Genomic DNA, 10827 nt, shown 5'->3' on the forward strand with positions numbered 1-10827 from the left:
GACCAGGAAAAGCACCTGGCTCCTGGCTCCTGCCATCGGATCAGCGCGGTGCGCCGGCCGCGGCAGCCATTGGAGGGTGAATCAACGGCAAAGGAAGACCTTTCTCTCTGTCTCTCTCTCTCACTGTCCACTCTGCCTGTCAAAAAAAAAAAAAAAAAAAAGATTCTACCAAACAAATAAAACTAGATTTAATAATCAAATTTAGAGAGATAATGGGATATACAATCAAACACAGTTCAACACTCATGTACTAACACACACAACTGTAAATACATTTTTAAAAACACCATTAAAGGGGCAGGCATTTGGCACAGCAGTTAATACACTGCTTAGAATGCCTGCATCCCATAGAGTTCCTGGGTTCAAGTCCTGGTTCCATTCTCAATTCTAGCTTCCTGCCAATAGAAACCCTGGGAGGCAGCAGGAGATGGCTCTAATGATTGGCTCCTTGCCACCCATAGCAGAGACTGGGGTTGAGCTTGGAGTTCCCTTGGAGTGAACCAGGGCATGGAAGGTCTGCCATAATTTTTTTTAAAGATTTATTTTATTTATTTGAAAGACAGAGTTACAGAGAGAGGTAGAGACAGAGAGAGAAGTCTTCCATCCACTGGTTCACTCCCCAAATGGCCGCAATGACCAGAGCTGCGCAGATCTGAAGTCAGGAGCCAGGAGTTTCCTCCGAGTCTCCCAGGTAGGTGCAGGAGCCCAAGGACTTGGGTCATCCTCCACTGCCTTCCCAGGCCACAGCAGAGAGCTGGATAGGAAGAGGAGCAGCAGGGACTAGAACAGGCACTCATATGGGAGGGATGCTGGCATTTCAGGCAAGGGCTTTAACACAGCACCACAGCGCCAGCCCCCTCTGCCATCAAATCTTTTTAAAAATTTTTAAAATATTAAGCATTATTATAAAATATTTTAAGTGATTTAAAGATTAAGCAAAAATGCTACAGTGAAAAACTACAAACACAGATAAAGGGTCAATACCGTTAACATTGTAACCAAGGGAGTAGGATTTAAGGGGGGAGGGCATAGTACCTGGAGGGTGGAGAATCTGAAACATTGTACTCCTTTGAGCTTATTTTTCAGATACTGCTCCAGGAAGGTTTATCTAGAAACATTGTACTGGGAGCAGGTCAGACCACCAGCAGCAAGGAAAGTTGCAAGTAACCAGGCTAAGTCAGATTTCTGCACATACTGTACCCCCTGCTCACCCCACCTTTCCTACTTCCTCCACATAAACTGCAAGCACCAAGAGCCCTCCTGCTCCTTTTCTATCTCCTGGACACTCTTAATCCTGCTATAAACCTAGGCAGGGCCGGCACTGTGGTGTGGTTGGCTAAGCCTACGCCTGTGGCACCAGTATCCCATATGGTGCCAGTTCAAGTCCCGGCTGCTCCCCTTCCAATCCAGATCTCTGCCGTGGCCTGGGAAAGCAGCAGGAGACGACCCAAGTGGGTGGGCCCCTGTACCCACCATGAGAGACCCAGAAGAAGCTCCTGGCTCCTGATCAGCTTAGCTCCGGCTGTTGTGGCCATCTGGGGAGTGAACCATCAGATGGAAGACCTCTCCCTCTCTCTCTGCCTCTCTTCTAACTCTTGACTGTGAAATAATAAAATAAATCCTTAAAAATAAATAAAGCTTTCCTTTGAGTAACTCCAGCTTGAGGCTGATTATTTGGTGATACCAAGTGTATGAACCCCTTGTGTCTGCTAAGATCATACTTCCCAGATTGGCATCTAGACTCAATGCAGTTTTGATCAAAACTACAGCCATCTTCTGTGTCGAAACTGACAAGCCAAAGTGTAAAAAAAAAGCAAATTAACTTCAAAAAACTAAAAATTTTTAAGGAACAAAATTGTACAATTTCAAAATTTGCTAAAAGAACCCATAATAAAAACTATGGCTTAGCTAAACAGATTCTTCAATAGAGCAGAACCCTGAGTTTAGAAATAGACTGTACCTACAACACAGTAATATAATTAAGCACTCTTTTTTAAAATAAGTGTTGCTTTACTATATGGTTAAAGTCACAACCTCTATGTAGCGGCATGTGTGCGTGCGCACCCTTGCGTGTGCGCACACACACGCATGCACACACACAAACCCATCTCAAATGATTACAGAGCAGATCTTTGGCCTAGCAGTTCCAACCACCGTATCAGAGTGCCCCAGTTCAAGCTCTGGCTCTGCTCCAGATTCTCGTCACCTGCTCCTGTACACCCTGGGAAGCAGCAGGTGATGGCTCAAGTACTTTGAGTCTCTGCCACCTACATGCAGTTGCTGGCATTTGGTGAGTACCAGCGGATGGCAGCTTGCTTTCCAAAAAATACATATTCTTTAACTGTTGACACATGACTTAATTTCATACATCTCCAGAAGACTTAAATCAAAGTGACCTCCCCAAAAAAGATTTAAGAATGGCCATTAAGCACAGAAAACCATGCTCATCATTATTCAGAAGTTATAACCATTAAATATGCTTTCACATACCTAGAATGTCTAAATTAAAAAGACCAAAAATAGCCAAACAGACAAGCGTGTGAGCCAATGGACTGCTGGGGTATGAAGGGACTCAACCACTGTAAAACGTACACGTACCAACCAGACAAAAACATCCCAAGGAAATGAAGACACAGCCACTCCAAGACTTGCCTGCAGAGGCCTGCTAGCCGGCAGCCTGCCTGTAGTCTCCTTATCCACAGGGGGTACACAAAACTGGGTAGCACCAAACCCACAGTGTTTTCTCTCTCTCTCTCTCTCTCTCTCTATATATATATATATACCCACACACACTATAATAAACTATATATATAATATATATAGTATATATATATGCACACTATAATAAACTTGAATTTTTAAATACGGCACAGTGAGAGACTACCAACAATAAATTAACAATATACTGTAGGAGAGCAGGCATTTAGCTCAGAAGTTAAGGTGATCAGAACACCTAGGTTCCATCCTGACTCCAGTTCCCCACTAACACAGATCCGCAGGGACAGGGTGATGGCTCAGTCATGTGAGAGATGTGGACTGAGTTGTCATCTCCCGGCCCCAAGCCCCCAATCAGGGGTTCACTGCAGGCATCTGGACAGTGAACAAGTGGATAGGAGCTCTCTCAAATAAATAGAAAAAATTTTAAAAAGCCACATGAATGTGATCTCTCTCAAAGTATCTCAGTATACTGGATTCACCCTTTTTGCGATATGGGATAATACAGCGCCTGCCTGATAAAGAAGGGAGGTGAATTGTGATGTACTATTAAGCAACCTGATCGAATGCTGTGACAGTCCATCGTAACACTGAGCATGCCTACTAAGTGACTAACAGGCAGGTACCCTTACGCAGCATGTATACACTGGACAAAAGAATGATTCGAGTCCCAGGCTGGATTTCATTACACTACTCACAACAGCATCCATGTATTTCAGGGATCCTCCATTTAATAGTTTGACAGGGGCTTCCCAAGGGTAACAAAATGTATAAAGAAAAACTCAACTAAGGAATAGCTGCTATCCCCAGAGAAATGACAGATTACATATGGAACTGGTACAGTAACACAGACCAACCTCAAACACTAGTAATCCTTTGCCACTAAATCATGATTTGCACCTTTTTGCCAAGAACCAAAAGAAGAAATTAGCTCAAAGAATGTAGTTACATATCTTGTCAACTGCCAGTTCATAAAGAAGTCTTAGCAAACCAATGGATTTGTGTGTGTGTGTGTGTGTTTTGACAGGCAGAGTGGACAGAGAGAAAGGTCTTCCTTTTCCATTGGTTCACCCCCCAATGGCCGCACCGCACTGATCTGAAGCCAGGATCCAGGTGCTGCTTCTGGTCTCCCATGTGGGTGCAGGGCCCAAGGACTTGGGCCATCTTCCACTGCACTCCCGGGTCACAGCAGAGAGCTGGCCTGGAAGAGGGGCAACCGGGACAGAATCCGGCGCCCCGACTGGGACTAGAACCCAGGGTGCCGGCGCAACAGGCAGAGTATTAGCCTAGTGAGCCGCGGCGCCGGCCTAGTGTTTTATCCACTCCGGACAAATAGAAAACAATTAGAAAAGCAGGCTCTCAGTATTCTAAAACTGTTCTCTAAGAGGCCGGCAATTTGGCACTGTGGGTTAAGCCACCATCTGCAACGCCAGCATTTGGTGCTGGTTCATGTCCCGGCTGCTCCACTTCTGATCCATCTCCCTGCTAACCTCCTGGGAAAAGTAACAGGATGGCCCAAGTAATTGGGACCCCGTACTCACGTGAGAGAACTCGAAAAAGCACTTGGCTTCAGTCTGGCCCAGCCCAGGCTGTTGCAGCCACTGGGGGAGCAAACCAGCTGATGGAAGATCTGTCTAGCTCTCTCTGTAACTCTGCCTTCCAAATATATATATACATCTTTAGGCCAGCGCCGTGGCTCACTAGCCTAATCCTCCGCCTGCGGCACCGGCACCCCGGGTTCTAGTCCCGGTCGGGGCGCCGGATTCTGTCCCAGTTGCCCCTCTTCCAGGCCAGCTCTTGCTGTGGCCCGGGAGTGCACTGGAGGATGGCCCAGGTTCTTGGGCCCTGCACCTACATGGGAGACGAGGAGGAAGCACCTGGCTCCTAGCTTTAGATCGGCGCAGCGCGCTGGCCGCAATGCACCAGCCGTAGCGGCCACTTGGGGGGTGAACCAATGGAAAAAGGAAGACCTTTCTGTCTCTAACTCTGCCTGTCCAAAAAAAAAAAAAAAATTATATATATATATATATACACACACACACACACACATACACACACATCTTTAAAGAAAATTGTTACTTAACAGTTTGCTACCCTTTGGCTGAATAGTATGCCCTTACCTCAAAATACAATAATGTTCTAACATTTCTCCAAGATCAGTTTGTCTTCTGATGTAATACACCCAAAGAAAATACATTTTTTTAGAGCTCTTGCCTCTTTCCTAGATGCAACCGTGCGCTAAGGAAGTGAGAATGGCAGCCAAGACTGAGACAGGAATCCGACATGAGGTGTGCTGCCTGGCTGCCACACGCAGCCTTAGGAGGGCAGCTTAGACCAAGCTGTAGACAGCATTCACCAATGGGGCTTGGTGGCTAACGAGACTGTCCAAGCATTTGTATAAAGTATACTTTTTCTGCTGTAATAATACATAAGCTTTTTTTTAAAAAAAAAAATTCATTTGAAAGGCAAAGTGACAGAGAGAGAGGGAGAGACACAGAAACAGATCTTCCATCTGTTGATTCATGGCTCCAATGGCCAGGGCTGGGTCAGGCTGAAGTCAGGAGCCCAGAAAGCCATCTGGGTCTCCGGCATGGATGGCAGGGGTCCAAGCACTTGGGCCATTTTCCACTGCTTTCCCAGGCACATTAGCAGGGAGCTGGAACCTGAACTGCCACTCTAAGGCATGCCGGAGTTGCAAGCAGCAGTTTAACCCACTGCCCCACAACTCCCATCCCTATTCCTTTTTATGAAAAAGTATGATGCTGACTTGTCTAAGGAAAGTATGTGCTAGGAAGGATTATTTTACTTGAATTTTATTTAGGATAACAAAAGGTACACAAAAAACATTTTTATGGAAAAGGAAACTGGTTCTGGTAGTGCTGAAAACCATTCCAAACTTTGAATTCTCAATTTTCTGAATACAATTCTCTTACAACCAACCGCATTTTGGAATATAATACTGCCTGAGCTTAAAGCAGTTCTAGGGCTTAATATTATATTATAGAATCAAGAAACTATGCAAGATTAGGTAGAATCAGACTCTCTGGAGGGAGGGACCTAGAAATCTAAATTTTTAATAAGATCAAGTGATTTTCGTAGTGCTAGTATAACACCACCGTCTAAATTACAACAGAACAGCACAAAATGCAACAGATTTGACCTCAACAAACCTGTTTTAACTACAGTATGCGCGCACACACACATACATACATGTAAGTATACATACATAAACAATTACATGCCAACACTGAATACTAGAAAGACTTTACACAAAAACCCAGAGCTCAGACTCAACACTTAAGTAGTAAGGCACCTCAACACTTGCTCTGCATCCTTCACAAGAAGCTACAGGACTGTCAAGAGCTAAGCAGAGGGCCAGCTGTGGTGTAGCGGGTAAAGCCGCGGTGCAGCCCCAGCTGCTCGGCTTCTAGTCCAACTCCCTGCTACATATGCACCTGAGAAAGCAGTGAACGATGGGCCCTTACACCTGCGTGGAAGACCAGGGAGAAGTTCCTGGCTTCAGACGGGCTCAGCTCCAGCTGCTGCGGCCATTGGGGAGTGAACCAGCAGACGGAAGACCTCTCTGTCTCTACCTCTTGCTGTAACTCTTTCAAATAAATAAAAACTTTCAGGAAAATTTAAAAAAGCTAAGTGGAGTTTGGTCCCCACTCTCTCTCCCCACCATTCCCAATTACCTGCTTATCCCTGTAGACACATTCAACACAGGACGCCTACACTTACAAATTTATTAGAATGAAAAAAGAATGGAGCTGATCAAATGAACCTTTTATTAACTTAGGAAAGTACTGTCAAACTTAGTTTGGCTAGTGTTAAAACAAGAGAGGTTAAAGGAGAAAATAAGTCAACAAGATTCAGGATAGGATCTCCAACGTATAAAAGATAACCAATTTTTAGAAGTGCATTTATAAGTAGAATTTCTTCATTTTTTATACTTAGCAAGAGACCTTATCTTGCAATCTAAATGGTTCCTTTAAACGCTTTACAGTACAAAAAATTTGGAGACTAGAATGACACATTTTGACAAGTCTGAAATTCCTAAGTTTTCTCAGAGCTTTATAATTCCTTTTTTCATTCATTCAAGTCCAAGTATAACAGACAAGAACACAATAAATTTTGTTTAGAATTATGCAAAGTCAGATCTTAGTTGGCTACTATAGTTAAAAAATAAGTCAGCTCTCTGAATCTGTGGATTCAACTAACCTCATGGAAAATACTCAGGAAAAAATTGTATTGAACATATACAGTCTTACTCGTCATTACTCCCTAAACAATAGATTATAATAACTACTTACACAGCACTTGCATGGTACCAGAATTGTAAACAATCTAGAAACGATTGAAAGTATACAGGGGGCTGTGTGTATATGTATAGTTTATACACAAATTCTACTACATCATCTTACGGAAGGAACAATCTGAACATTTTTATCTAGAGGGATCTAGGCACCAATTCCTCCACAGATACGAAAGGAGCATTGTAAGAAACTTTAAAATGTAAGAAATTAGAAATAAGACTTAACTGCCACCTGCATTAATGGTCCAACAGGTGGGCCGCTCTGAAGAACTGCAGCTCAGTGGCCAGCTTCGTGGACTCAAGGGCCAGAGACAAAGGGCGGTTAACCACCTCCCCGCACAAGCGGCATCAACATTTTTGCGATTGTTCCCAGAGTTCCAGTTCCCACAAGGCACCTGAGGAAGCTACCTGACACCTACACGGGCAGTGAGCTGGGTTACAGGAGGGGAGCCCTCATCTTCGTGACGGGCTGCAGAGGAAGACACTGTCACACTGGACACGGGCAGGCCTGCCCTCTGCTCTGATACACACCACCTCCTCCTTCAAGGCTGCGCCTTACACAGCACCCTTGAATAAACAAAGAGTGCACAGAGCAAGCCATGGAAAACTGTCCCCTACAGACACTGTCCCAACACACAGCTGACTAACCCTAAGACCACAATCTCTGTAAGGCATCAATGTCATACACCCCTGGTCTAGTGCATTTAATTAGCATCCTATCTCTAATTAAATCAACTGTTCCCTCTAAAAAAGTATGAATTAAAAATTATTTCCCTGTTTCAGTTACTGTTTTTGAAAAGGAGGAGCTCAAATATCTGCAGCATTAAAATTTAAAGACCTCAATCCCATGCGTACTTTAGCCGACTTTTAACGTTTCTAACCTGTTAAGGACAGCGATGGGAGCTACCTGTCAAAGTCACCAAACACGGTAAGGAACACCACGAAGAGGAGTAACTTACACACAAGAAAATCCCGGACTCAAAATTCACTTTCTATTTCTCATCAGCACTTGCACAGCCTTCGCAAGAGACAGCAAAACGCCGTCTCGGCTCCTTTGTCCCCAGGAGAGGGGCGAGAGGACTGGGGACTCGTTAAGGTAAAGAACCCCAAACAGGCGCGGTAGGAAACAGACGGCCTGCAGTCTGCAGTCAATCATCAAACCAAGTCTCCATCACTGGATCTTCGTCCTCCCCCTCCCGCAGCTCAAATAACGCGCGTACACCCGCGCTGATTGGGATCAGATGGACCCGGACAAAGCTGTGCGCTAGCAGCGGGCAGCCGTGCACCAGATGCGGCCGACCAAGCGCGGGCCGCCGGGGAGCGCACGGGGGCCGGGGCCGGGCAGACGCGGGCGAGCGCCAGGCCCCAGGGCCCCCAGCCCCGGCGCGGCGACCCCCGCCAGGCCCCAGGACCCCCAGCCCCGGCCCAGCGCCCCCCGCCGGGCCCCAGGGCCCCCGAGCCGCCGCCGCCCCCCGCCGGGCCCCAGGGCCCCCAGCCCCAGCTCCGGCGCGCCGCCCCCCTCCGGGCGCCAGGACCCCCGCCCCGGCCCAGCGACCCCCGCCCCGCGCGGCGCCCTGACAGCGGGGCGCCGCCGCCCCCGCGGCCTCACCTTGCGTGGCGAACGGCGACGCGCCGCTGACGGGCGGCGGGGTCTCGGCCGAGCCCAGCATGGGCGCGGGCAGCATGAGGTAGCGCTGCGGCGCCGGCAGGCAGCGCTGGCAGAACGAGTGCAGGCAGGGCAGCAGCTTGGGCGCCCGGCTCTGGATGTTCTGGCGGCACACGGCGCAAGTGTCCAACAGGTTGAGCCGGGCCGCCTCGCCGCCGCGCTCCGAGTCCGGGCCCTGCCGGCTCTCGGCCTCGTTCTCCCCGCCGCCGGCCGCCGGCGCGGCCGCCGCCGCCTTCTCCACAGCCACCTCCATTGTCCTCCCGCCGCGGCGGCCGCGGAGGGGGGCGCGCGCCTCCGCCCGCCGCCCCGGCCTCCGCCTCCTCGAGGCCGCTCGCTCGACGCGCCGGCAGGGAGAGCGGGCCGGAGGACGCCGCCGCGGGCCCCGGGGACCCGCCTCCCGGCGGCGCGGCCGGAAGAGGGGGCTCTGTCAGCGGGCGCCGCGCCTCACGCCGCCGAGGCTGCTCCGCGGCCGCGTCGCCAACCGCCGCGGCGCTCGCCGAACCCGCCCAGCCCGCCTTTCTCCCCGGCCGCGGGGCCCGCCCTCTCCCGGCAACTGCGGCGACGACGGGCAGCGCGCCGCCCAATCGCCGCCGCGCCTGGCCAGGGGGCGGGGCCTGGGGGCCCGCGAGGCTCGCGGGCCGCGGCGGGAGGCCGGGACGTGGTGGGCGGAGCCTGCCCGGCCCCGCCCCGGGCCCTAGAATCACGGCCTCTGATTGGGCGTCTGCGTGTGTTTCTCTGCTCTGGCAAGATGAAGGGTCCGTTTGTTAACGACCGGACGCCTAATTGGGCCCGCTGGTGTTAGCTCCTCCCACGGGGCGGGGCTGCGCGTTCTCTACTCCTCCGCGTAACTGAGTAGGAAACTCGGGCTTCGCTCCGCTGAGGCGTCTTGGGGGAGGAGCCTGTGTGGTGGGCGGCTCCAGGGAGGCTGGAGCGGGTTGAAATGGCGGTAGCGAAGCACGAGTAAGGAAAGAGTAAAAAGACGCTGTGTGAAAGCGCTGCTGGGGAGGCAGCATGGAGGCTGTGGGTGGTGGTTTTAAGATTTATGTCTGTGAAAGTCAGAGGGAGACGGAGGGAGAAAGAGATCTTCCGTCCGCTGGTTCACTCCCCAAAGGCCACAATGCCCCGACGGAAGCCGGGAGCCAGGAGCTTACTCCGAGTCTCGCACGTGGGTGCAGGGGCCCGGGAACCTGGGCATCGCCTCTCCCCGGCCAGGGAACCCGGGCCATCCCTTGTCGCCTCTCCCGGACCAGGGGACCCGGGCCATCCCTTGTCGCCTCTCCCCGGCCAGGGGACCCGGCCCATCCCTTGTCGCCTCTCCTGGGCCAGGGGACCCGGGCCATCCCTTGTCGCCTCTCCCCGGCCAGGGGACCTGGGCCATCCCTTGTCTCCTCTTCCTGGCCAGGGGACCCGGCCATCCCTTGTCGCCTCTCCTGGGCCAGGGGACCCGGGCCATCCCTTGTCGCCTCTCCCCGGCCAGGGGACCTGGGCCATCCCTTGTCTCCTCTTCCTGGCCAGGGGACCCGGCCATCCCTTGTCGCCTCTCCCGGGCCAGGGGACCCGGGCCATCCCTTGTCGCCTCTCCCGGGCCAGGGGACCCGGGCCATCCCTTGTCGCCTCTCCCCGGCCAGGGGACCCGGCCATCCCTTGTCGCCTCTCCCGGGCCAGGGAACCCGGCCATCCCTTGTCGCCTCTCCCCGGCCAGGGGACCCGGCCATCCCTTGTCGCCTCTCCCGGGCCAGGGGACCCGGCCATCCCTTGTCGCCTCTCCCCGGCCAGGGGACCCGGGCCATCCCCTGTCGCCTCTCCCGGACCAGGGGACCCGGCCATCCCTTGTCGCCTCTCCTGGGCCAGGGGACCCGGCCATCCCTTGTCGCCTCTCCCGGGCCAGGGGACCCGGGCCATCCCTTGTCGCCTCTCCTGGGCCAGAGGACCCGGCCATCCCTTGTCCCCTCTCCTGGGCCAGGGGACCCGGGCCATCCCTTGTCGCCTCTCCCGGGCCAGGGAACCCGGGCCATCCCTTGTCTCCTCTTCCTGGCCAGGGGACCTGGGCCATCCCTTGCTTTTCCCGGGCCGTCAGCGGGGCGCTGGATCAGAAGAGGAGCAGCTGGGGCTGGAGCAGGTGCCCATGCAG

At 51.8% G+C, this 10827-nt stretch overlaps 1 protein-coding gene across 6 annotated transcripts in view; it reads right to left on the reverse strand.

Annotated features, from left to right (window-relative positions):
* The window catches only part of TRIM24 (tripartite motif containing 24), a 107683-nt gene extending 98445 nt beyond the window's left edge, over positions 1-9238 (reverse strand). For 4 of the 6 annotated variants that reach the window (XM_051835648.3, XM_051835647.3, XM_051835646.3 and 1 more), the window contains exon 1: positions 8640-9233. In XM_051835648.3, coding sequence (XP_051691608.3) covers positions 8640-8949 — 310 coding nt within the window. In that variant the 5' untranslated portion in view covers positions 8950-9233. Of the gene's footprint in view, positions 1-8639 lie in introns of all 6 variants that reach the window. The other 2 variants (XR_016231849.1, XR_016231848.1) reach the window with 2 other exon arrangements.
* Between the last annotated feature and the right edge of the window lie 1589 nt (positions 9239-10827).

The sequence above is a fragment of the Oryctolagus cuniculus genome, chromosome 3, assembly GCF_051225735.1.
Source record: "Oryctolagus cuniculus isolate XC-2025 breed Fujian yellow rabbit chromosome 3, ASM5122573v1, whole genome shotgun sequence".
Taxonomy (NCBI): domain Eukaryota; kingdom Metazoa; phylum Chordata; class Mammalia; order Lagomorpha; family Leporidae; genus Oryctolagus; species Oryctolagus cuniculus.